The following is a 25068-nucleotide window of genomic DNA, read 5'->3' as shown; positions in this document are numbered from 1 at the left end:
TAAATAGTTTACTACAATGCACATTATTTGCTCATTGTCGAATACTGTAAGTAACAACATGAAGTAACAACGAGCATTTAGAGCATGTTGTTATTGTGATGTTGTGGTAGACTACTTTTCTTGTAGTGTGGAGGTCATAAACAACAACACAGTGCACACTTATGATATTACACAACGTGAAATCTGGGCGGCCTCGCTCAAATAGTACTTCTATAAATACAAGGTCTCCCTCTGTAAATTCAGACAATTAATCACTTGAATTATACAAATACAAACAGAAAGATCGGAGATAAATCAAAAAAGGATTAAAGCCATGAATGCGAATTATGTGATGGTTCTTGTTATAGCCATGGCAGCAACGGGAGTACTAATGGTACACGGAGCAGAAGGTGCAGAATATGTAGTAGGAGACGACTTGGGGTGGACGATTCCTCCTCATGGCGCTGCCGATTTTGAGTCATGGGCTTCCTATCATAGCTTGACAGTCGACGATATTCTAGGTGATTGCAACTAGCACTTCTTCTTAACCTGTTTGTGTCCGGAGAAGTGTTCATTTTCGCTTATGTATATGTTTAATGTATTGCTTGTGGCTTGTGCAGTGTTCAAGTTTGCAGCAGGAGAACAAGACTTGGCTTTTGTAAGCAAGGAAGATTTTCTCACTTGCAACACGGCGAATCCCTTTCATGTTTTTGACAACCAAACTACATTCAAATTTCTTTCCAAAGTCAGATTCTTTTGCACCAGCACCTTCGCCGGCAACTGCTTCAAGGGCCAAAAAGTAGTCGTTGATATGGGTCCTGCTGTGGATTCCACTGGTGATATTTCTCCTAGTCCAAGTCCAAGTTCTGCTGAAGCTTCCTGAAAAATTTGTGCCTCTCTAAAGTAGATGGATACTCAATTCTTTACTAGCTAGGCTATATAAGCTTGTTAATTATAAGAAGGTCTTGATTCATTGCATACCGGACTATACCTCCAGTAGAAAATTATGGCCCCGATATTTATTCATTTTGGGTAACGACGCTTTAGGTGAAACTACTCTTTTCAATTTGGCCAAATCTCCAGGTTCTACAGTTAGTCCGTTACCACTTTGCTTAAGGTATATTTCATGAGTTCTTGCCAAGAAAGGTTGGTTAATTTCCTACCTTTCGTCTTTCTACTAACCTTTGCATCCAGTTTTGGAGGTGCATGTGTGATTAGTGGAAACAAACTAATTCAACAATCTCTTGCTACATAAATGATATATATTGTGCATATCGAGTATTACTGCTTTAATTTGTTTTTCTTTCTTTTTGTTTTACAGTCTTCGAATTCAAATAAGGGAATGACAATTTAGCTTACGTCGAAGCAAAAGATTTCAAGAATTATAACATAAAACAACCAATTTTTGTGAGGAACAAAACATATGACTTTAAGTTCCACCACAATGCCAAGACATATCATCTTATTAGCACCTTTTCCACGTACACTGTTCAAGAGGACAAAAAATAGCTATGGATATCTACCCGCTTCCCAAAACTTTGATTGAAATGGACTCTGTAACTCCAAATTTGAATGAAAAAATTTAAAGAGTGAAAGAATTGACATGTTCGAGTTTATTACATAAATGATAAATTACATATACATGTTAATAACGACTATGATTTTTAATGTATGTAGTTTGTCAATGATGGGTGTCAAACTGTCAACATGAACTAGCTGTTGTGTCATGCATTATGGGCGATTCAAATTTGATACTCACAGAAATCCTATGCTGCTCAGCTGCTCCAATATTTTTCTGCTATTAAAAGAAGTACCGTACTTCCTACCATATAATGTACTAGAGAAGGTTCGATTCAAGAGATATATAGTCTTTCTATGCTAAAAACTCCTTAGATTAATTAGTTGAATAGACTCATTTTTAGATCGCATATCCATATCTCGACTGTCCAGTTTTTAGGTCCTAATATATAGATCACTTATGTAAATTTTTAGCCAAATTGATGATCGTTAAGATATCGAATTAGATTAAATCAATGAACGAACCGAATCTGTCCAATCTAAACCGTTCGTGTTCATAATTGTAAATTGTAGTTTTGAATGTCTTAATGATAATCAATTTGGCTGAAAATTTGCAGAAATGATATACTCATATATTTCTAAAAACTGAATAGTCGAGATGTGGATATGTTATCGAAAAGTGAGTCTATTTAAGGAAATCCTTAAAATCTAAGGAGATCCTTAACATGGAAAGTGTGTGTGTGTGTGTGTGTGTGTGTGTGTGTGTGTGTGTGTGTATATATGTATACATATATATATATACACAGTCCGGCTATGGTGCAGACATCCGTACAGTGCGGACGGTGCGGATTTCCCGTTTTCCCCCACTTTCCAATCACATTTTCACATCTTAACCGTTCAGTTTTTAGGTCCTAGTATAGATCAGCTCTGCAAAATTGCAGCCAATTTGGTGATCGTTAAGTCATCCAAAACTACAATTTACCATTATAAATACGAACGGTTCCGGTTCGACAGATTCGGTCCGTTCGTGTAAATTGCAGTTTTGGATTTCTTAACAATCACCAAATTGGCTGAAATTTTGCAGAGATGATCTATACATTAGGACCTAAAAACTGAACGGTTAAGATGTAAAAATGAGGCCAGAAAGTGGTCAAAAACAGGAAATCCGTACCGAAATTTCAGTACGGACGTCCGCACCTGAGAAAAATCCTATATATATATATACACACACACTAAAGTTTATTGTATATAAAAATATATATCAAATTGCAAGAAATTTAATATTCGATTAAGCACGTAGATGTCTATGGCCAAAAGAAAATTGAAGAACATATAGAGCCACCTTGTTTGAAAACTTTGGCAAAATATTGAAATTGTGACCACAGTAGCTACTAGCTAGGTAGGTAGGAAGGTTCCTCAATATAAGAAAATGAGGTAGTCATGAAATACATGCATGACATTGATGCCCGACCAAACCAATTAACAAAGATTCAAGTCATCCAACTGACCATGTTGTTCTAGATATCTTATATATCTTAAAATTTTCTTAGAAGAAACAACTAAGGAGAGGTATGATGTATATATGATGACAAAGTTGCTCACTTAATGAACAGTTTTTTAGAGACTGTATGTGACAGATGCATCTAACAGCTGAAGATAAATGCATAGTTTTAAATTATTATATTTTAAGTATTTAAATTTAATACATGTTGCTGAGATCCTCTTATTTTTTACAGTTCTTTAAGACCGTTTCTTTCAGTGAAGAACATTGTATATAATGATTTATTTATGTTTCCATTCAATTTCTAGAAGCCTGGTTGATCGAGATAGACAAATTCTAAGGCATATATCAGCGCGCCTCTTTCTAATATTTGAAAAGTAATAATGATTGAATGGACCTGAGCTTAATCAGAAAAGCCCTGCAAATTAAGTATAATAATCGAGGTTGATTTGGCCAGTACTAGGACTAAGAAGTTAGGCCGATGCATGTTGTGTAATAAGTTATTCTCAAGTTGACTTAGCAATTTAGTATTCTATGCAATCGCGGTTGATTTGAGGACATATAATTAGTTATTATCAAATTTTCTGTTTCACCCACCTCCTTGCTTTGTTAATCAAAATCAACAAAGACAATGGTTCTATATATGTTTCCATGTATAGACTTCATAGATTCTTTAATGCATTTTGTTTAAATCACTTATAATACTATTAATATTTTATTAATGTATGTACACTGAAGTGTCCTGAATCATTTTAAAAGAGTATGTAAATGTAACTGGATCCTTTATTTTGGTTAAAAAGATTCTGTAGTATTTCTCTTACTTCTAGCGGAAGAGATTTAAAGTTCTAATTTTTTTTTTAAACAAAAATTAAAAATTTGAACCTTCATATACTCTATAGAGAGAGATACCATTAAACCAACTAGGTCTTAATCAAATCTCTTTGAAAAAGAAATAGTGTTAAGAAATGTTCGGGTAAAGGGTGGGAAGAAATTTGGTCTTATAAAGATGGATCATTTCCGAAACAATATATAAGAACTTTACGAACTATAACCTTTTGAATCAAAAGTTGAAATTACAAGTTTAAAATGGTCAATTGCGCGTTACTCTAGCTAAAGATCTTGGCTCATTTCTATTGATTATCTCAATCTCTCTTCTCCGAGTCGTGGTTATGATCTTTATTTTTTTTATCCCATCTGTCTAATTCTTTAAAGAAACAACACCAAGCGAATTTGTGCATGATTTGCGTTTTTTTCTTTTTCTTCTTTCTATTTTTGTTTTGATCGATCAACATTAGATAATTTCATGAATAGTGGACCAAATCAAGGAAGACTTTTTGTCCTGATCAGATTTTGCATCTTTCTCATGCAATATTTGATTCCATCAACGCATCCACATCAATTTTAAATAGGTCAAAGGGTTCTAGACCTCCTTGAATGGTCGAGGACGCATAGAACAGAGGAAGTTCCCCTTTAGCTATGACAATTGTCAATCGCCAAAACTTGCCCCACAATTTCTTCCTCCTAACAACCTCTATAAAAACACCACACCTCAATCCTCATATCTCACAAAAGCTCTCTCTAACATATAAACAAGAGAAAGAAAAGAAAATCGAGATCAGGACCAGTACTCTGCTACTAATAGACAAATATGGGTAGTGAACTCAAATATTTCGCCGTTCTAGCCATAACAGTGGCTGCCCTCCTTCACTCCACAGCAGCAATAGAAACCCACGTCGTTGGAGATGAATTCGGATGGATTGTTCCTCCCGGAGGTCATTACGCTTACGAAGCCTGGGCTTCCGGGCACAAATTCTCCGTCGGCGACATTCTTGGTACGTGCACGTAGCGGTACTGAATATCAATACATGTATGTGTAGCTTTATTGAACTTCTGTTTGTTTCTGTTGTTCAATTTTCAGAGTTCAACTTCACGACTGGTGACCAGGACGTAGCCATGGTTACAAAGGAAGCTTTCGATAGCTGCAATTCCACAAGCCCCATCGAGCTTAAAACAACTGGTCCGGCCAATTTCACATTGGATACGATTGGGTCGTACTATTTCATTGGAACCATGGACAAGCACTGCGAGTTGGGACAGAAGCTAGCCATCAACGTGACTGCTCATTCTGGATCACCGACTCCAAGCCCTTCACCTAAACCTAGTCCTACACCAAGAGGCCCTGTGACTTACGTCGTCGGCGATCATTTTGGATGGATTGTCCCACCGGGCGGTGAACTTGCTTATTCTGCTTGGGCTTACGGCAAGACTTTCTATGTTGGTGACACTCTGGGTAAGTAATTAAGCATTAAATTATGTTCAATTAACTACGAGATAAGATGAGTATGTTTTGAGATTTTAGAGCTCGAGACGAACTATAAAGACTTTTAATCTCTTAGATGTTTTCATGTATGTATGTGAAATGATAATATGATTATACTATAACGTATACTGTGTTGATTTCAAGTTGAAAACTGGGTTATGTACGTATGTGCGTTGATGTTGATGTCTTGCTTAATTATTAATCATCAGAGTTCAACTTCACAACCGGAGATCAAGATGTAGCCATGGTCACAAAACAAGCTTACGAGAGCTGCAATTTTAATAAATCCCAGATCACAATATTAACAACTGGACCGGCCTATATCAAGCTGAATCTCACAGGCGAGTATTACTTCATTGGCACCATGGATAAGCACTGCGAATTGGGACAAAAGCTAGCCATCAACGTGACTACAAATCCTGGTGGCCCTTCAGCCTCCCCTACTCCTGCTCCTGCTCCTACTCCTAGAGGTCCAGTGACTTACATCGTCGGCGATCAATTGGGTTGGTTTGTGCCCGGTAAATATGATTATTCTGCTTGGGCTAACGGCAAAACTTTTATCGTTGGAGACACGCTAGGTAATTGACAACTCTAAGCTCTGTACTACATGCATATTAAAAAATTATTTTCATATTTGACACACCACACTAAGGCTACATAAATATTAACTAAGGGTCCATATGGTTTGGTTTAGAAATTTTGAACCCTTAATTTTTGCCATTATGTGTTATATGCACGTGATGACGTATGCTTGGAACATTACGCGCCGAATATACATTTTCCATCTTGTCTTTGTAACTATCCTAACCTCGTGCTTTAATTGATTGTAGTTTTCAACTTCATCAACGGGACACAAGATGTAGCTGTCGTGACCAAGGCTGTTTTTGACAACTGCACCACCAATAGCACCCTAGCTGTTTTTAAAAATAGTCCGGTGAACATCATCTTCAACACCACCGGTGAACACTACTTCACATCCACCTACGATCGCCACTGCGAATTGGGACAGAAGCTAGCGATTAACGTGACCGCCAAGAGCACAGGAACGGCCACGTCTCCCTCGAGCTCCACAACGCCTTCTTCACATGCTCCGTCAGCTCATTCCCCGGCCGCTTCTGCTCCATACAACTCTGCCACCCCTTCCAACATTAATGGCAGTGGCTACTTCTTCACCTTCTTGCTCATTGGATTGGCTTTCTTCCATTGATTATATTTACTAGTTAATCCATGTCTTGATATTGTTTATTTGTAATCGATCATCGGTTCATTACAGTACATACCTTATAGATGAGAGGCTGTATTGAGTTTATTTGATTTATACATTCCGTTTTTTAATGTACATAAGGATTTCGGACAAAGCTATTTGATTCATGGCTTGTCGTCCATTAGTTGATCCTTGTAATAATCATTGTTGTACTTTCCTTTACTCAATATAAATAATTACAGCCAACCTACATTCACGAATATATTTTTCTGATTAATTTGGGTCTTTGGGTTCATTAATTTGCATGTGATGTCATATGATAAAGTCCAAATTAGATTAGAAAAGAATTAGTCCAGGCTAATTGCCAGTCACTCCGAAAGTTCTAAGAAACCACTCATATTAGTCGTATATGATCAAATTAAGTCTTTATCAATAATCAAGTTTTTTTTTCCCTTCCACGGAGTCAAGGCATGTGGGTTTTAATATTTATTGGTATGGCTGGACCGCTGGAGCTAGGTCTCTTTGCTTAAAGTAAGGGGGATTAGAGATAAATTAATTTCGAGACATTACAAAGATGAGGGCAGATATTCATATATAAAACCCCACTACGTACCAACTAAGCTAGTATATGACAGAGAATCGTGGCCATTGGATGTTAATATATTCTAATTTTTTTATGACGGAAATAAATGAAGGTACTTTCTTTTCAGGGCTTCTCCTTGTTTCTCTAGTCGTTTTTGCCGGTAATGGATGGCGGCCTTCTCGTGAAGGCTGGCCGGGTTATTTGGATCGGGCTGGGGCCTCTGAGGCTGATGACGGAGGCTGGTCTTCGGGTTGTGCTGGGATCACGTTTGCAGGTAGATGGAGGTGGACAGGCTATCCGGGTCGTGGGTCGAGAGATCATGATCCGGGTGTGCACGGGGTCGGCGGCTGCATCGGCGCAAGTGTCGGCGGCGCTGCTGTGTTTGGGGTTAGTACCTTGGGTGCCCTGAGTAGAATTGGGAGGGCCTGGGGCTTGGGCTTCTACCTTGGTTAGGATCTGTTTTGTTGTTTTTAATTTTTCTTTTTATTTTGTCAAGATGGATGAGGAATCTTCAATCTTCGACCTCTCTGCTTGCTTACTTGCTTAGACGAGATGTCCCCAAGGCTGGTTACGCCATATGTGCCTCTTTGATGCCTCGTGGGTAGTGATGATTAGATTTTGGATGCGCTTCATAGGATTTTAAAATGTTGAATTGCTTATATAATGGCTTTTTTTACAGGTCCAGACTTGAGATTTTGAGACTTGTGGCGAAAAATAAAAATGAGCCTACATTTATTATAGAAAAGAAAAGAAAAAGTCAAAAGAATATTTACAAAAAAAAAATTTGAAAAGAAAAATAAATACACAAACAGAAAGAGAATTCGAACTTAGGCTAGGAGTAACATAAAAGAAAGGATTGCAATGCTTGGGTAAAGTTTTGGTTGTTTCCCCGACAAATTTTTACTCTCAAGCGTTGTTAGTCTCTTTCGATTAGTCTCTAGCCTAATTGTTGATCTAATGCAATCAACTTCTATTTTCATTAAAAAAAAAAATACAATTTGTTTACTTATTAATTTTTTTAAAATGCCCCCAAAAAAAAAAATTAAGCCTTACGAGACACTAGGCTGGAGAAGGCCGACTCACAGGCCTCATGTCAGGTCCGGCTCTGTTTTTTTGTCAACCTCACGTGGGCAAATCGTTATGTAATTTGCTGAATTATAAAAGAGTTGACATATCATTATCAATATATATATATATATATATATAATTCTAGAGATCCTTGTACAAAAAACAAAAAATTAAGTCAGTTACAAGTATATATGATCATAACAATGTCTTAAATTAACAAATAATATTAGCTCCACAAAACACACACTGAAAATGGCCACAAAAGAACGTGAAGTGTTCATAGTCGACCGTCTTGCCATTATCTTGGATATAATTAAGATGATACACGTACTGTCTAATGAAATTGCAATTTTGCTATTGAAGTAACAAATTGAATGGCACCTTTGTTTACTGCCTTGCTTTTTGTAATAGTTACCGAATACTTGCACACTATATCTTTAATAAAAAACGTAATCCCTGATGAAATTGCAATATGTTTCTACTAAAGTAATAATTTGCATCACACTCTTGTTTACGTTGTCGACTTCCTTGCTTTTATGAGTTTATCTTCTATTCTGATTACCTAAATCGAATACTTGCACACTTTATAAGACAGTGAAAAGATGCAAATGTTATTGCACAATCTCTTGCTAGACCTTGTCATCCAACATAAGATGAAGTACGTTCTCGATCTCCAATATGAATAAATGCCCAAAATTATGCATGTAGTTTCAAGTGTAAAGATTTCATGTATGAAAGCCTACGACATTAAGTGCTTGATATAAAGTGTTTTTTCTTTTGGTTAAATGCTTGATGTTGAAATTAGGAGAAGAATATGCTTTAAAGGATTGTTCTTCTAAGGCCACCAATCTCCAAACATTTTTTACATTTTTCCCCATAGACTCATACATCTACATCAAATCATCATTCTTTTTCTTTTCTGCATGTTAAAAGAAAATTGTTAAGAACACCATGAATTGGCCAAGTCCATTATACAAAGTATCATTAACGAACCCACATTGGTTCACAACCTAAGTTTGACTAGTTCTATCTTTCACATACATAATTCAATGGAAATCCTTTATTTTTAATCTTATTTTGGAAAGTTCTTGGTAAATATTGGCAGTCACTTTCTCGTAGACGTCTTTCCTTTACTTTTTCTCATCTGTTTCAGTTTTTATGTATTTCCTGTATGGAATTAATATGAAGAAGAATTCCCTTTGCCAATACATCCACGTATCCAACGACCAAGACTTTTTCTTTTTCTTTTTTTGTTTTTTTCTTTTCTCTTAGATAATATAATATCAGCATGAAAGTCAGTCAATTTTTTTGTTTTTTCGATGACAAAAGTCAGCCATTTGTTTGTTTAGGTGAGAGCTGAGCTTTCTCAGCCTAGGGCCTCTTCTTCACGCGGAAAAACCTAATTTCTGGAAAGTCCCATATCACGGCAGCCATCATCAAATGTGAGACGTTGATACAGCCCACCCATGCAGACACGTGGCTTCCATCCAACGGCATAGAACGATCAAAGCATGTGGACGTCGCATAAGCCTTTCCCTATATAAAGTACTAGTAGTAGAACAGAATGACGGAGACAAACCAAACCCTTCTTGCTGCCATCCTATCTATCAAAATCAAGAAGGTTTAAAGAAGCAGAGCAACAACAGAACAAACAGGGGCGACCTGAATTATAACCAAGAAGAACACAAAGCAAAGCAATGGCAAGGAACTTGAACATGGCGGTTTTCGCAGCCCTAGTGGCAGCTTTGGTAATTAGCTCTGTCTCAGCAGTCACTCATCAAGTCGGTGATGGTTTGGGCTGGACCATCCCTCCCGGTGGAGCTGTGGCTTACAGTACATGGTCATCAAACAATACCTTTAAAGCCGGCGACATTCTTGGTAAGCCGAAAAATCCCTATTTTTTTGCTCATGTTCAATGATTTCAATTATATGAAAGAACCATAATTAATCCTTCCCTTCTTGAATGGCTTTCTAGTCTTTACATTTACAAGCGGACAACACGACGTCGCAGAAGTGACCAAGGAAGCCTTCGATGCCTGCAATGCAACCGGTCCCATTTCCTTGACGACCGACACACCAGCAAACCTTACCCTTACTTCTGGAGAGCACTACTACATCTGTACCTTCGGTACCCACTGTAGCGCCGGACAGAAGTTGGCCGTCAACGTTACCGGAACTACCTCTTCCCCTTCTCCCGCTCCCAGCATGAGTCCTCCTGCTTCGTCGCCGGCTCCGGTTCTTGCTCCAGAGCCAAGCAGCAGTGCTAGCCCCCCTCCACCTTCTGCCCCAGCACCAAGCCCCTCAGCTGGACCCACCACTTACACTGTCGGAGACACCGCCGGATGGAATGTTATCGGCAACGATACTTACAGCACCTGGGCCTCTGACAAGACCTTCAGGGTTGGTGACATTCTAGGTAAATTAATTGACCCAAACTCAGGCTAACTCACTTTAATTAGTAGAAATTTGCAGTGCTTTGTTACAACACCCAAAAAAAAAATCTTTGAAGATGATTATTCTCGATAAAACTACATGCTTTTCTAAAAAGCATTATATTTGCTTATATAATTTTAAAAGCAACTTTTATCTATTTTTTATTTTTTATTTTTAAAAAGGCTTTCGGTTGTTATAAAGAGTTGCCGATCTGCTAATATCATTTAGGATCAAACAGGCTCTAACTCAAAATGTGAATTTGGAGATACTAATTTGCTTCATTGTACCAAATTAAAGGTGTAACATGGGTGCATTAATTTCTTATTGCAGTGTTCAACTTCTTGAATAGATCACACGACGTGGCTGAGGTGACCAAGACAAATTATGAGTCATGTGGCACCTCCAACCCACTCTCTCTCTACACAAACCCACCCGTCAGAATCACACTGAACACAACCGGCGAGCACTTCTTCATCTGCACTTTCGCCAACCACTGCAACAACGGCCAGAAGCTCGCTGTCACCGTTAAGGGCACCACTGCCACACCGACCTCCGCCCCCGCACCTTCTCCAGGCGGCCCAGCCCCTACTCCAAGCACTACTGCCACTCCACCAAGCACCGGTGCCACCCCACCAAGCGGCACCACCACTCCTTCCACCCCTCCACCCGCCGCTGACGTCACCCCACCACCATCACCTAATGCCGCGACATCTCTTGGCGTTGCTGGCCTATCCGCCCCCTTCTTGTCCATTGCTGTAGCTTTGTTCATGTTTTAAGTAAATTAATCGTGAAAGTATACAGTTAATTTTATTTGTGTGTAATTCATTTTAGGCGACCACAGCTAGTGTGATTGTTACTATTGTTATACAGATTGATCATCTTGTTTTTTCCATGAATAATTAATAAAGCTGGTTTTGACATTTCAGCTTAATTACTTTGTTTGCTTTTCTTCGCACAATAAAGATTAATCTGGATCGTTTCGTTTCAGACTTTTCTGCCTACTTTTTTCCAACCAATTTTGTTTGATTTTGCTGGACCTGATGACCATAAGACAAAATTGTAAACGTTTGAGTTTGACACGGTGCAATAAGACCCTTATCATCTAGATTTCTTTTTGTCTTTGTGTTTTGCCGGCATTTATCATCTAGAATTAAATAGGTTATTTCAGTTTCAAAGCAAGATCCATTCCACTAGCGACAGGCAAGTGATAGGTGACCATTTCCAACTCGTGAAATATGAGAAAAGATTTCAGAGAGGCTAGCTACCTAAGCAACTGATGCAGCATTTGAAATTAAACTCCTAATTCATCCATTGTTATGTATTATTGAACGTGAATGTCTATAAACGTTGATGGCTTATTTTTTTAATTTAGCTCTAGACCGAACCCAAATAGTTCATTATGGCCATCATGAAGATCGAAATCACTTTTAAATTTACCTGTCACTATATATGGATATGGCATTTCTGGCCAAACTAAGCTATTAATTGCATACTTATTCAAAAAAGCTATTAATTGCATACTGCTTCAAGAGCTTTTGCAATTGGCCGGTGTGTTAAAATTTCAATGACAACCTTATCATACATTGTTTTGGGTCTAATTCGAAGACAAGAAGCTACATTAATTATTTGGTTAGATATAACATAACCACATGGCATACGCAGGACCCCAAAAACAACAAGGGCAAAAATCCAGATAGGCCACTTGGTTTCGATCCAAAGCCTAGCTAGAGACCCTCAGATATAGGGTCTTTGTCCCGTTATCAAAATGGATTGGAATCAATTAAAAAAAATGGCCATACCTGGTCCATGCTGCTCCGTAGTCAACTTTGGTTGTTAACATTTCTATTAAGAAAGAAAAAAAACTTTGATTATTACCATGTCCTGTCATTCTGTAAATGTTTTAAAACAGAACTCTTTTCCAAAAGTAGCAAATATTATTGCCCACCTCTGCGTTCCCAAAGGAAGTTTTATGTTGTAGCATACTTGTATAATTAAAAAACAAATAAAATTAAGGAAGCACATACCTAACCCTTTCTCATTTTTCTCTTCGCACATATACTTTTCACATTGTAAATAAGCGTGGACATAGGCCAGAAACAGAGGCTACCGAGTTAAGAGAGATTGACCAAAAAAAAAAAAAGAGTTAAGAGAGAAAAAAATAAATAAGAAAAGAAAGACAAGGACAAGTACTTAACACGTATTTGAATTTGAGGTTTGTAATGCATAACCCATGATTATATATAGCTTTATGTCATCATCACAACCTAGTCAGTGTAGTCATGACTCATGCTTGGGTATATATAATATCTTTCGATCTATTTTTTGTTTTGCCGAAGTTATAATAAATTATCATGAATAACAATAGTTGATAGTCAATAATTTAACATTGTTCATCCAGAACTAAAATATATATATGAAAGGCAAGAAATAAAGCGGACTCCTAATATATGAGCCTCGAACTAAGAACAGGGCAGATCGACAAACTGAAGAAACACATATACCTGAAGGGAATAAGTGAAACATGTCTTTATATCTTTTTTGGGTTGAACTAAAATATCGAGTTGGTGTTGAGGCATGAGGGTGACCTCATAAAAATCTTGCTTGTGGTGGTAATAATATTCCGAACTGAGAAAAGATTACCATCTGGCATGTACATACATTGACTTGAATCATGAAGGTTTCGTAGCTTCCGAAAATATCACAGGGGTCTTTGCTTCCAGAAAGACCACAATTCTTTAAAGAAAGAAATATGTAGTCGATGTAAAATATGGTCTATTGTTTAATATTATAAAAGAAAACAGTCACCGTCAAACTTCTTCTAGATGTTGATAAAGTTGGCATCAGTAGTCGCCTATTTTGAAAGTAAGGAATTTGCTAGGTACGTACAGTACGATTAAATCTAAGTCTAGCTAAAGCTTGGCTTTTGCTCATCATTCTCTTCGTATAAGTATTCATCACAAACCGGTTCATATGCAATAACATTTCCAAAGCAAGAAAACACAGAGATATTCATATCAAACATGGTTAGTTCTCAACTAGGGTTAATCGGGTGCTCGCTTCTTGTTGTAGCACTGGCCTTACTGAAGGGTGCCACCGCTGAGAGCTACACCGTCGGAGAAGATTTAGGCTGGAACATTCCTCCTTCTGGTTCAGTTGCCTACGCGAACTGGGCCGCCTCGAAGCAATTTCAGCTCGGTGACGTAGTCGGTAAGTTACTAATTCTCGATCATTTCTTGTGTGACGGATCGATCTCAGCATGGCCAACAATTAGTAGCGCTGAGATGAACGTAGGTAGCTAATATGCTTAACATTTGTTGCAGTGTTTAAGTGGACTGGACCGCACACGGTGGCTGAAGTGACACAGGCTGATTTTTCGAGCTGCACAAAGTCGAACCCCATTGCTCTCTATGATTCCAGCCCGGCAAGAATTACGTTGAGCTCGCTTAACGGTACTCGGTACTTCATCTGCACCGAGGACAATCACTGCAGCGTTTTAGGACAGAAGGTGGCCATTACAATGGGAGGAACAGGTCAATATACACCGGGAGATGATAACAGTGATGATGACGACGACTGGTGGAGATGGAACAGTGCTTCTTCTCTCACCATTGGTACTGCCTTGTCTGCAGTCATATCCACTGCAGTCATATTTTTCTTGAACTATATTTAATAGTACACATGTTAATTAATGGAAGATTTTGTATCATTTTTTTCATGATTGTTGTATTCCATTGGCCAAATTGGTTGGTTATTCAATGTTTATAAATGATTCCCTTTCAATGTTTGGCAGAACTTGATATTCGTAATTAAAAGAGTTTCGTGAACTAGCTAGAAGCCTAGAAGCCACCATAATAAACTGATTTGAAGTGTTAGAGCACCCACTGTCTATTTTAGGTCCTAGGTTCGAGTCACTATGGGGGTAAGAGTGAAATCCTTTAATCATCTTTTTCAGAGTGAAATCCTTTAATCCTCTTTTTTAAAAGAATAAGAAGAAAAAAAAAATTGATTTGAAGTATACAAATACATATGGCAGATTGATCCTGGGACAGACCAAGTGTTTGAATTTAATACAATATTGATTGCATATGAAATTACTATACAATGCAAGCCCAAATTATGAAATGATTTAAGCTCCCACCAATTTACCTCTGGAAACGCCTAAGCTCAATGAATTATAGATTATATAAATATAGTGAAACAAGTATTTTCATAGCAAGTGAAACTAATAATGTACATGCCTATATAATCAAGTCCCCACGCTCATATGGAAAGTAATGTTAACAGTGCTCCTGCTCCTGCAAGTAAGGTTAACACTTAATAGTGTCTGTGCTGACAGGATCCGCCCCGAATTTCACCTTGAAAATTCAAAATGGCCCTACGGGGCCCACCTAAGAAGAAATTATACCAAAAATTTGGCTGAACTACCTCTAAAAGTGGACTACCCAAAAACTTGTCGAAAGACATTTACATTTCTAAAATAATCCACCCTTATTCTTCTAGAGCCACCATGCTCCCTATATCACATTCTAAACTTGAGAATATTAATCTCATAGGTTATCTGAGCAATCTAATGTACAGGCGTACAAGAGAATAGAATACAAGATAAATTACAGATATTTTTATAATGCGGAAGCTATGCCTCAACCCCAAGTACGCTCGACCTCAAGCTAAACTAGTCTGCAAACTGGGCATTTAAAACCGAAGGGCCCAGGGAAAAACATTTAAAAATCGTTAGAGTGAGTGGACGAAAAATAAGTAATTTCGAATGAATAAGTAAAATTTAATGATTTCCCAAGTTATTCTCTAAAACCTCGCATGCAGTAACAATCTTGGAAATACTTTTAATCATCATCTTTACTGCAATCTCTTAAAATCTCATCCTCAATCCTTTTTAAAACATCATTTTCAAGAGGTTCGTTTGATGACTAGAAAGGACTGTTGTCTAGTTATCTCATGCCATCTGGGAGGGACTGCCACCCAGATGAAGCATCGGAATGGACTGCCAACAGGAATAGGAGGCGGTGGATAGAAGGGACTGCCAACTAACTACCGCATGTCATCTGGAAGGGACTGCCAACCAGGTGACGCATCGGAAGGGACTGCCAACCAGACTATTACCTAGAAGGGACTACCAACTAGGTAATGCATGCATGCGCTGACTGATAGCCTCCTCAATAAACTAGAAACAACCTCTTTCAATTACTTGCTTTCGGAAAGAAACTCGAGATTACTTCAATAAATCATTAATAATTCACCGAAAGCATAACTCAGGATTATCTCGCTAACTCAAACCTCAATATCTCAATAAATCCTCGAAAGCATAAATCAAATACTTTGTAAACCAATAAATGCTTTCGGAAAGAATCTCAATCTAACTTCAAGGCTGATAAGTGCAGAGCTCAAAACTCAATAAATCTCGATAATTCAATCATGCTCAAATATTCGATGAAACATTTGTACTCGTGAATCCTCATAAAAACCGATATTCGAAATCAATAATTCTCATAATATTTTCTTAATTAGTCACTTCCCGAAAATCATTTCGCAACTCAATAACTCATAAATAAATAGCTTGAAAAATCTATTGAAAGCCCTCGGGAAGGAAATTCACTAAAAATCCCGTAACTCATAGAGCATAATAAATCTCAAGAAATCAAGCTCATAAAATTATAACACTCAATAATTCAAATAATAAATTAAACCTCAATCGGAAAATAATAATATATTGCATGCACATTTAATTGAAAATAAATGTCCACTCACAGTACAATTTAGGCGATCACGCATATGAGTTCCTTCATCAAGTAATAGCTCGGTATATCGCCCTGTACACAATTATAATTCGTGAATATCGATTTGCCAATTAAATACGATTCCTAAAATCAAATCCTCATAATCATATCTTCACTTCTTCTCGGATTCAACCCAAATTATACCATTAATACCAATTCGTTAATTTAAAGGTTCCAAGGCAGAGCCGAGAGATATCGGACGGTCGGATTCTCGTAAATCGGTAATGGAATTCTAAATTCTGGAAATTTCATAATCAACACAACTTTTCTTCAATTCCAACCAAATTCACATTTACGAGCTCTACATCAATTATAGGATCTAATAGGCTAAAAATCAAAGTCAGAAAATTGCCCTACGTGCCTCCACGCGCCCCACGCACCAGAGGCCACCACCTCCGATGGCCACCAAATTTTGGCAGCAGCAACATCACAACAGACCCAACAAGTTTCTCAACTACAGCACATTCCAATTTTACCTTTAAGTGCTCGAAATTGGCTGGTGAAGAAAACCCAGAAAATCCAAGAACCCTAGGATCGGGTGTTGATCGATTCTCCCTCTACACTGCAAATCGTGGCTCAAGGCTAGGGGGAAAATGATCCTTGGCGAAAGCCGCACCTTCGACGCCGGTTTGGTGGCCGGAGACGGTCGGAAATGGCTAAATCGCCGGAAAAGCTCAAACTGCCCCCGTGAGGTTCCTTGCTTCGATTCGGGGTTTTCCGGACAAATCGCCGAAACTCAAGGGCACTAGCATCAAGAGGAGGAAGAGGCGATCACGTGGTGGCCGGTTGCCCACAGGTTAATGGCCGGATGGCGGCGAATCGAAGGGGAGAAGGAATCGCCCAAAGAGGAAAGGGGAGAGATAGGGGAGAGGACAGAGAAAGGTGGGTTTCCGGATTTGGAAACCTACCACAGTAAATTTTCATTATTTATACAAATTTCTATCATGAACAGTAACTTTACTTTTTCAATTATAACTTTCGCATACGAACTCCGATTTTTACGTACCACATGTCCACGGACTCGGTTTAACGTCCTCTACAACTTTCTTGAAGAATATTTTCTCAAATTTTGACCCGAACAAAAAGCCAACTTTTAGGGCCACTAAAAGCACTAAAACGATAGTAAAAGTGAAAGTAAAGATCGTTCACCGTCCAAGTGACTAGTAAACCGGTGAATTCGGGTTCAGGACGTCACAGTGCGAGCGAGGTTAAGCACATCGAAAGATGTGGTATGATATTCTAACACTTTGAAAATCAGTCCCAAAACTTTATTCAAAATTTATTTTTTTTATCCAAAATCATGATTTTCACTCAAAATTGTGGACTCACGCGGCTTTTTTTTGTCTAAAATTGCATATGTCCACTATTTTGGGTGAAAATCATGATTACAAAATTTAGGAGAAACTTCCATGATTGTTTTCTACCATGTTGGAATAACATATCTTTTGGCGTACTAAATCTCACTTGCATGAGTACTCTTACCCTATATGAGTTGCAATTAGCCCATATAGTAATAATCACATATTGCATCAGTTGTACAATCCCTATATGAGCTTATGGTTATAGCATTTTTAGCAGACTCTCTATTGTGGCTCCTTAGCTATTTTGGAGAGCATGTTTAGTTTTTTATCTATTTTAGCAGTTGCACCAGACTCCTAAGTGACGCTCTATTATAAATTTTAGCTATCTCGCTCCTAAATATAGAGAGTGGGATGAGACTCTCTATAATTTAAAACATTATTTTTAAGTTATTTTATGTAATTTATAAATACATTTAAACTATTTAATATTCATTTGAAAAATAATATAAATTCAAAACTAACTAAAATAGAGAGCATTGATGCAGACGTAATTATAAAGTGACTAGCTAAAATGACTTTTTAGCTACTTTAGTTAAAATTTGACTAAAAAATGGCTAGTATTGCTAAAGATGTTCTAAGCCCACATAATCATAATTTGTCAAAAAAATAAAAAACATAAGAGCAATGAATATTATTCTTTAGAAAAATGAGAGATAAAAAAGAAAGTTTTCACTTTATCGCTCAATAAAATTAAAAGAAAAAGATCGATGATACAAAGGAGAATGACCAAAACCAAAACATCCCAATAAAAAAACAAGCATAATATATAAAATACATTAAATTTAAAACAAAATTAAGGAAGACCAAACTAATCATTAGTATAGTATGAAACGATAAATGAAGGATGTGACTATGATGGAGCTCACGATTGCAAATAAAGTCCCAACAGCCAGAGCTGAAGCTGAGCTTGGTGGCGGCGGTGGAGTAGTTAACGTGGGACCGATAACGTTGGTAACGTTGATAGCCAGCTTCTGGCCACTTTCACAGTGATCGTCTATGGTGCATATGAAGTAGAGAGGACCAGAAGTATTAAGATCGATGAGAGTGAGCGAGGTACTTGTTAGTACCTTGGCAGTCTTTAAGCAGTTATCATATTCATCCTTGGTTGCATTCGCCACATTGTGCGTCCCACTCCACCCGAATTCTGTTCATTCAGCACCGCAAGCATTAAACAATGCACAATGATCACCAACTATTAATTGGTACAACATCAGTATTATTCTCAACTTAACTGAAAAGCTAATGAATCAATGGATTAAGAAGGTGATTTATGGAAATAAAAGCTTACGCAGTTGGTCGTTGAGATAGAAAGTGCTCGTGTTAGCCCAAGTGGTGTAAGCTGACTTATTGGAGGGGACAGTCCAATTGACTGTGTGAATTCCAGCAGCTGCACCCTTCATTAGCAAAGCCACCATCACGAAGCTCATCAAAGCCACACGGCTATCCATCTCTTCGAGTAATGTGTTGCTCAGGTAGTCCCTGCGAGTCTCTGCGTATTACTTGGTTAGGAATAAATGAGAAATTAAGGTGGATAGTGCTACTCAATTAAGTTTGGATATGATTTTATTCCAAGTTGGAGTAATTATAGGTGGAGAAAAATGATGAGGTGGGTGGTGGAAGATTAATTGACTCATGAATACAGCAGCATTGGCACTTTGCACATATGGGTACGGGCAAGTGTGAATTATTCAATTGAGGTTGGAATGTTCTGCTTTGCGTGCTTCACTTGAACTCGCACCATGGCACTCTAGCCAGAATAGGTTGCAGGATGTGTACGAGTATCATAGGCCAGGTTATGAAAGCTGGCAAATTCAAAAGACCAACTGACAAAGTGTGCTTTTCTTTTCTTTGACTCGTCTCTACTTTCCTCAATTTGAACTGTGTTTTCCTCACATGGCATATTTGTTGGGAACTTGGGATAAGGTAAAAAGTGAACAGGATATGATTCTGGGTTCAGGGCAGGCCTCCGGTGCCTTTTCTCTCATCTGTAGCCTTTTTTTTTTTTTTTTTTTTTTTTGTAAATGAGGGATTAGACAATATTAGCTCCTCAAAAGCAGATGATGTAGGGAACTTGTCCCACCCTCAACCCGAAGGCGAGGGGTCTGCCCTACTCTGGGAACCCACCGCCCGTCCCCCTACCCCAGAGTAGGTGTTATCCCAGGAAGTCCGATTCAAAAAGGGCCGGTCCTAGTCTGAGACATGAATTAAGAGGCATTACGCAATGAACTGGTTCAACAATCACAGCTGCCAGCTTATTCAAAGTTCATGATTTGCGGGGGAACGCAACGTGTTTTCATGCAATATCATAACAAGTTTAACAGTTCAAGGTTAATTAGCCAAGTCGTACATGTATTACCATTGCGGCCTATAAATACCATCTGGCTAATGTAATTCTATGCATCGAAAACCATATTTAAGTTCTGACTTCCAGCAATTGATCTTCTGTAGAGAAACTGACATACAAGGTATTAGAAAATGGCAAGCTGCAGGGCTAGTATGATAGCTTGCTTAAGCTTAATGGTTGTTATGGTGGGTTTAATGAAGGGTGCAACAGCAGCAGAATATGTAGTTGGTGACAGCTTGGGCTGGACTCTTCCCCCCAACACCTCCTTCTATTCAGATTGGGCTGCCTCTAAGACATTTCAGTTGGGCGATGTAGTTTGTAAGTCCTTTAACACTAATTAAGATTCTTTTTTTGGACTCTAATTGGTTTAGCAGTTTTACTATTTGTTCCGTCTTCTGTATTGCAGCATTCAATTGGACTGGAAATCATACTATGGCAGAAGCAACTAAGGAAGAATATGACAACTGCAGTGACCCGGGAATCTGGAGTACTACTCCGGTGAATGTGAATCTTATTTCTGCTGGTTCTCGCTACTTCATCTGCACCGTTGGCGACCACTGTGAGCAAGGCCAGAAGGTGACCATCACTGTAGGATCATCCTCTCCAACATCTGCTCCACCACCGCCTTCAGGCGCCCATACAACTGTTGCATCTTTACTACTTGGGCTCATCAGCTCCACACTAGTCATTTCCTTCTTCACTTGCATGTGATGAATTCATGTCATCGATTCTCTATCAAGTCTGTCATGTAATTACAATAAATTGATGTTCGATCATCCAGTAACTTGAGATCAATGATATACATCAGTTATAATATATTACAATTCTTTTGAATATAAATGGTATGATGCTATCAAAGTGTTGTTGGCACTTGGCACAGTATGTTCTCTATTGCTGTAAATCTGCAATGTATACCCAAATGAAGAACACACTTGTCCATAATCAAAAGCTAAAATAAACATGGGTTTTTCTTTTCATTTCATTTTTGAAGATTTACTAAAAATGGTATGATGCCATCAAAGTGTTGTTAGCACATAATTCTAAATTCTCCACTTTGAGTCTCTCCTATAAATAACCTTCATTTGCAAGGCCAAGACACAGTAAACACTTATGTTCTTTAGAGGGACTGAGGGAAGAACAGTAGAACATACACTTCTGCTCTTATTTCTACTGGTTCTCACTACTCCATCTCCACTGTCGGTGGCAACTGCGAGCAAGGCCAGAAGGTCGCAATTACCATCCGATCCCCCAATGCCTCTACTCCTATTGCTGCTCTGCCATCACCACCACAACACCACAAGGTTCAATGCTTCTGCATCTCTCACCCAGCACTGTTGTCTCTTTATTTGGGGTCACTGCAGACTAGTCTTTTCTTTCTTTCTTCTCTTACATGTCAAGTCTTAGTCTTTCTTGTCATATGCAACAATAAATGATCATAAACATCAAAGTGTACCAATTTTTTGAAGAGGTCACAACAATGCCCCACTCAGTATCTTTTCTTGGTCACTCGGTATCAAACTTTTATATACGACCTCAGTGTCTTTTCTTAGATATATCATGTTTTTCACTGATTTTATTCAACAGTCCCACATGTGAAATCAACAAACAGAAAATGCAAACTTCAGGTACCTTCTCCTATGGACTAGTTATTCCACTTACACCAAACACCACAACAAGATAATATACATCCCAGATCCAACTCAGCCTGTCTTCCCCACAACCATTGTGTGCAGTGTACACACACCATAAACCCTAAAGGCCTAAACCATTCTGACAACAATGGATTTCTTTACAGACCATCCGAGAATTGATAATTTTTAGAAGAATTGAAAGTATCTTAATGATCTTCAAACACTGTACTTTCTCAGTCTGAAGATCAGCTAATGACAAGGCAAAGCTATAATCCATCATTAAAAAAAAAAGCAAAGGTTTTCTCTTCTAAGGACCATTTCAAAGTTAAAAGGATTGAATCTCATTATTCAACATTTAAGCTATAGGAACTGTCGAGTTAATAACTAAACAAAACAAAAAAAAGAATTCCTTAATATTTCGTTTTGGTCTTGGGAAGAGGAGATTCTGGGGAAAAACCAATGTATTGCAGCGAAGTCCTCAAACATTGAAGTTCCTATATGCTATCATCTTAAACAGTACCAGAAATTCTCATATTTTTGATACACAAATTTGTTTCTATCATTTTCGTTCAACTTTAAAAATCTAAGTAATTCAATATTGGCTGATCTTAGTAGTTTCTGTCAGATATGCAGAAAGTTTCATGTTTCAACCTTAAGCTATGTCACGTTTACATTGATCATATAGCACGACTCATAAAAGGAGCAAGTAACATGAACTTGTGAAATTTCACAATCAGAGCTACATAAGAAGAGAGTTCTCATAAAAGGATTCAGAACCTTATATTGAGATATTGAACTTTAAAGCATATATACTACAAAAAGAAAAGAATGCCTACAAACCTGGCCCTGAAAATCGACCAGGAAACTTGTTGGGCTGGCCAGGTGGCTGGCAGAAAAATTGCCCATCCTCTTCATTGTTTCTAAAAGTTGCTTTGCGCTTCTTTAAAGTTGGCTCCAAACTCCGATCTTCACCCTCTGAATTCCACATGCTTGAAGTGGACTCAGAGGGATCATAAGCAGTCCTAGTAGGAAAGAAACAGAACTCCTTACTTATAGATGGTGAATAATCGTTGAACTTTCCGCCCTCTTGAGAATTACTCGAACCAATATCTTCCGTTTCACTGGCCAAGCTTCTATCAGTACATAAATGTGAGACAAGACCCAACCTCAAAGATAAATCATATTCTGCTTCTCGTGGCTTCTCCTGGATGTCCATGACATCTACTTGGGGAATTCTGTGTGACATATTTTCAGCCCTTTGACAGGTGAAAATGTTCTGCTTGGTAGGCTCCTGAATTGATGTAACTGGTGTACCAACATATATAGTCCTAGAATGTGCATTTTCTGGGACCTGAGGACCTAACTGGGATGCTTCAGTTTGATAGTGAGATCCATAATACAATGGATATACTGAACCTAAGTTCAATTGGTTGTTGGTTGACATTGTTGTTACCTGGTTATGGCCACCAGGAACATTCTCAAGGGAAAATGGGTAATGCCGAGGGTTAGTCAGGTTACTACTTTGGTTGGCGTGACTGTGAACTTCCGGGACCAAATGTGCAGAGCTCACAGCTGAGGGTCTTGCAAAGTTTGATTGATTTCCCGGGTGATGTGGAGGAGAAAACGGAGGGCGTCGTTCATCAGATGGTCTATCCAAAATCCTAGTGGGTGGAGAGGGGGGTTCTTGCGGTCTCGGAATGAGGTAACTCCTTGGATTACTGTGGCGTTGGCTTCTTGAAGCTCTTACCGCAACACAACCCAGATTAAGCGCAGCTGGCATAAAGAGGAGGAACCACAATACACATACAAAATCACACTTCTAGTTTATATCCATTTCACCAAAAAAAAAATTCTGCTTGCAAACTAAACAAAAGCTTGTACATTGAAAATAACACCAAGCCACAAAATGAGTAAAATGGTACCTTCAACACACGGCGGCAAAAGGTCCCGGGTTTCAGTGCCCTCATCTCTTCGAATAATTGTGTTAACGGCGTCATTTGCTCTATCCCATAGTGTATCAGAATTCATGTACTCAGCCTAAAAGCAATAACACAAAGCAAAATGAGCAAAAGGGCAGACAGCTGAGAAAAGTTGAATGGAAGAAGAAAATCCTAACCGAAAACCCAGCTCAATCGAAGAGAAGCACCTCTGAATTGGCCTTGGAATACATGATTTCCTCTGCTCTCAAAACCACCATGGGCAGCTTTTCCTGCCACTCCTTGTTGTTCTTCGTTTTGGAGCTATGGACTTCACTGACGACCCTGAATCAAACACACAGTGGGGCTGGGCAATCAACAAAATGTACAAAAGCAGAGACCTTTGCACAAAAACAAAACAAAAACAAAACCCAGAAGAACCTGAACATCTGCTGAATGATGGAGCCTCTCATGGGTTGGTGCCTATCGCTATGCCAAGCCCGCCTGACGCACTCATACGGCCTCGGACCCGGCCTTGGCATCTTAAATAAACACAGAAGCAGAGAATAGCCAAACGCCCTCAAAAGGAAAAGGAAAGAAGCTGGCCAAAGGAAGCAAAATTGAGTCTCTGGGGTTTGCTAGAGTCTCATGGAGCTTTAGAAATTACAAGTGATGGGGTCTGTCACTATTTCCCCACCTTCATTCTCTAAGTTTGTGCAAAGGGACAGTTTTTGCTGGGTAGTACATGGGGAGAGAGGAAGGGTAGCTTTCCAATGCTTTTGTCTTCCCCCAATAATTTAGAGAGTTTACCATAGTTTTTGATGTTCAATCTTTTCTCAAGTGAGGGAGGGATGGGGGTCAACCTAAAACAAGACTTTATTATGGCTTGTGGGTGGGTATCAAACTATCAATTTTGTGCCTCTGTAAAATTTGTCCCTCGCCATATAATCATATATATATTTATATATATACACCCATGTCGCAATTTGGCCCAGACACAAACAAGAGCTTAAAATCGACACCCTATCTTACTTAGCAGATTCAAAATCACGTCCCAAAAAATTTAAATGATGGTAAAGAATGTTAGGTCAATTATAAGTCACAGATAGATACCTATCTAGATTCTAGGACTTGGAAGATGAGACAAACAAGATATGGGTTCTAATATCTCCTTTATTAGTTTTTAACTTGTGATGGTACCTCTTGTCCATTGCACTTGAGTTGGAGCATGACCTTATAATGCAATTGAAGGACCGACTCATGACCTCAACTGTGTACCTTAACCTCCCCAACGGTGTATTAGTGGTCCACAACGATCCGTATGGACCGTTGGATGCATTGGTATCGTCAGTGGTGATGAGATTGACGCATCCAAATGGTATCTCCAGGGGCCTCTCACATTAGACATAGTGAATTCA

General features: G+C 38.5%; 8 protein-coding genes across 8 annotated transcripts; 6 read left to right on the top strand and 2 right to left on the bottom strand.

The window, feature by feature from the left end:
- The first annotated feature begins 271 nt into the window (after positions 1-271).
- Positions 272-898, top strand: LOC112185456 (early nodulin-like protein 1). The gene is made up of 2 exons (XM_040513892.1): positions 272-500; positions 600-898. Exons 1-2 carry the CDS (start codon positions 314-316, stop codon positions 860-862), a joined length of 450 nt encoding a protein of 149 aa, XP_040369826.1. The 5' UTR covers positions 272-313; the 3' UTR covers positions 863-898.
- Positions 899-4552: 3654 nt separating this feature from the next.
- LOC112187392 (blue copper protein) lies at positions 4553-6784 on the top strand. The gene is made up of 4 exons (XM_024326155.2): positions 4553-4830; positions 4917-5288; positions 5528-5896; positions 6149-6784. Exons 1-4 carry the CDS (start codon positions 4647-4649, stop codon positions 6523-6525), a joined length of 1302 nt encoding a protein of 433 aa, XP_024181923.1. The 5' UTR covers positions 4553-4646; the 3' UTR covers positions 6526-6784.
- A 302-nt stretch (positions 6785-7086) lies between these two features.
- LOC121051427 lies at positions 7087-7811 on the top strand. The gene is made up of 2 exons (XM_040513787.1): positions 7087-7492; positions 7602-7811. The coding sequence occupies exons 1-2, from the start codon at positions 7269-7271 to the stop codon at positions 7708-7710; spliced, it is 333 nt and encodes a 110-aa protein (XP_040369721.1). The 5' UTR covers positions 7087-7268; the 3' UTR covers positions 7711-7811.
- A 1919-nt stretch (positions 7812-9730) lies between these two features.
- LOC112188259 (blue copper protein) lies at positions 9731-11537 on the top strand. The gene is made up of 3 exons (XM_024327340.2): positions 9731-10051; positions 10149-10589; positions 10937-11537. Exons 1-3 carry the CDS (start codon positions 9871-9873, stop codon positions 11380-11382), a joined length of 1068 nt encoding a protein of 355 aa, XP_024183108.1. The 5' UTR covers positions 9731-9870; the 3' UTR covers positions 11383-11537.
- A 2003-nt stretch (positions 11538-13540) lies between these two features.
- Positions 13541-14398, top strand: LOC112189152 (stellacyanin). The gene is made up of 2 exons (XM_024328424.2): positions 13541-13813; positions 13927-14398. The coding sequence occupies exons 1-2, from the start codon at positions 13627-13629 to the stop codon at positions 14274-14276; spliced, it is 537 nt and encodes a 178-aa protein (XP_024184192.1). The 5' UTR covers positions 13541-13626; the 3' UTR covers positions 14277-14398.
- A 4034-nt stretch (positions 14399-18432) lies between these two features.
- LOC112190167 (umecyanin) lies at positions 18433-19503 on the bottom strand. Its single transcript, XM_024329588.2, has 2 exons — positions 19048-19503; positions 18433-18903 (listed from the first exon to the last, which is right to left on the bottom strand). The coding sequence occupies exons 1-2, from the start codon at positions 19205-19207 to the stop codon at positions 18575-18577; spliced, it is 489 nt and encodes a 162-aa protein (XP_024185356.1). The 5' UTR covers positions 19208-19503; the 3' UTR covers positions 18433-18574.
- A 641-nt stretch (positions 19504-20144) lies between these two features.
- Positions 20145-20973, top strand: LOC112189959 (cucumber peeling cupredoxin). The gene is made up of 2 exons (XM_024329364.2): positions 20145-20421; positions 20510-20973. Exons 1-2 carry the CDS (start codon positions 20235-20237, stop codon positions 20812-20814), a joined length of 492 nt encoding a protein of 163 aa, XP_024185132.1. The 5' UTR covers positions 20145-20234; the 3' UTR covers positions 20815-20973.
- Positions 20974-22362: 1389 nt separating this feature from the next.
- On the bottom strand, positions 22363-24491 carry LOC112189958. The gene is made up of 4 exons (XM_024329363.2): positions 24092-24491; positions 23881-23995; positions 23657-23771; positions 22363-23507 (listed from the first exon to the last, which is right to left on the bottom strand). Exons 1-4 carry the CDS (start codon positions 24190-24192, stop codon positions 22567-22569), a joined length of 1272 nt encoding a protein of 423 aa, XP_024185131.1. The 5' UTR covers positions 24193-24491; the 3' UTR covers positions 22363-22566.
- Positions 24492-25068: the final 577 nt, after the last annotated feature.

The sequence above is a fragment of the Rosa chinensis genome, chromosome 2 (assembly GCF_002994745.2).
Source record: "Rosa chinensis cultivar Old Blush chromosome 2, RchiOBHm-V2, whole genome shotgun sequence".
In the NCBI taxonomy this organism is placed as follows: domain Eukaryota; kingdom Viridiplantae; phylum Streptophyta; class Magnoliopsida; order Rosales; family Rosaceae; genus Rosa; species Rosa chinensis.
The sequence above is the reverse complement of the archived record's forward strand: the minus strand, read 5'-3'. Positions and strand labels throughout refer to the sequence as shown.

Excerpts from the sequence above, each read along its gene's own strand:
- LOC112185456 (XM_040513892.1), top strand. The coding sequence starts at position 314 with ATGAATGCGAATTATGTGATGGTTCTTGTTATAGCCATGGCAGCAACG. Across the intron at positions 501-599 it reads GACAGTCGACGATATTCTAG|TGTTCAAGTTTGCAGCAGGA; the intron begins GTGATTGCAACT and ends TGGCTTGTGCAG.
- LOC112187392 (XM_024326155.2), top strand. The coding sequence starts at position 4,647 with ATGGGTAGTGAACTCAAATATTTCGCCGTTCTAGCCATAACAGTGGCT. Across the intron at positions 4,831-4,916 it reads CTCCGTCGGCGACATTCTTG|AGTTCAACTTCACGACTGGT; the intron begins GTACGTGCACGT and ends TTCAATTTTCAG. Across the intron at positions 5,897-6,148 it reads TATCGTTGGAGACACGCTAG|TTTTCAACTTCATCAACGGG; the intron begins GTAATTGACAAC and ends AATTGATTGTAG.
- LOC121051427 (XM_040513787.1), top strand. The coding sequence starts at position 7,269 with ATGGATGGCGGCCTTCTCGTGAAGGCTGGCCGGGTTATTTGGATCGGG. Across the intron at positions 7,493-7,601 it reads GCGGCGCTGCTGTGTTTGGG|ATGGATGAGGAATCTTCAAT; the intron begins GTTAGTACCTTG and ends TATTTTGTCAAG.
- LOC112188259 (XM_024327340.2), top strand. The coding sequence starts at position 9,871 with ATGGCAAGGAACTTGAACATGGCGGTTTTCGCAGCCCTAGTGGCAGCT. Across the intron at positions 10,052-10,148 it reads TAAAGCCGGCGACATTCTTG|TCTTTACATTTACAAGCGGA; the intron begins GTAAGCCGAAAA and ends ATGGCTTTCTAG. Across the intron at positions 10,590-10,936 it reads CAGGGTTGGTGACATTCTAG|TGTTCAACTTCTTGAATAGA; the intron begins GTAAATTAATTG and ends TTCTTATTGCAG.
- LOC112189152 (XM_024328424.2), top strand. The coding sequence starts at position 13,627 with ATGGTTAGTTCTCAACTAGGGTTAATCGGGTGCTCGCTTCTTGTTGTA. Across the intron at positions 13,814-13,926 it reads TCAGCTCGGTGACGTAGTCG|TGTTTAAGTGGACTGGACCG; the intron begins GTAAGTTACTAA and ends CATTTGTTGCAG.
- LOC112190167 (XM_024329588.2), bottom strand. The coding sequence starts at position 19,207 with ATGGATAGCCGTGTGGCTTTGATGAGCTTCGTGATGGTGGCTTTGCTA. Across the intron at positions 18,904-19,047 it reads CTATCTCAACGACCAACTGC|AATTCGGGTGGAGTGGGACG; the intron begins GTAAGCTTTTAT and ends CTGAATGAACAG.
- LOC112189959 (XM_024329364.2), top strand. The coding sequence starts at position 20,235 with ATGGCAAGCTGCAGGGCTAGTATGATAGCTTGCTTAAGCTTAATGGTT. Across the intron at positions 20,422-20,509 it reads TCAGTTGGGCGATGTAGTTT|CATTCAATTGGACTGGAAAT; the intron begins GTAAGTCCTTTA and ends TCTGTATTGCAG.
- LOC112189958 (XM_024329363.2), bottom strand. The coding sequence starts at position 24,192 with ATGCCAAGGCCGGGTCCGAGGCCGTATGAGTGCGTCAGGCGGGCTTGG. Across the intron at positions 23,772-23,880 it reads ATTCCAAGGCCAATTCAGAG|GCTGAGTACATGAATTCTGA; the intron begins GTGCTTCTCTTC and ends TATTGCTTTTAG. Across the intron at positions 23,508-23,656 it reads TTTGCCGCCGTGTGTTGAAG|CTGCGCTTAATCTGGGTTGT; the intron begins GTACCATTTTAC and ends TCTTTATGCCAG.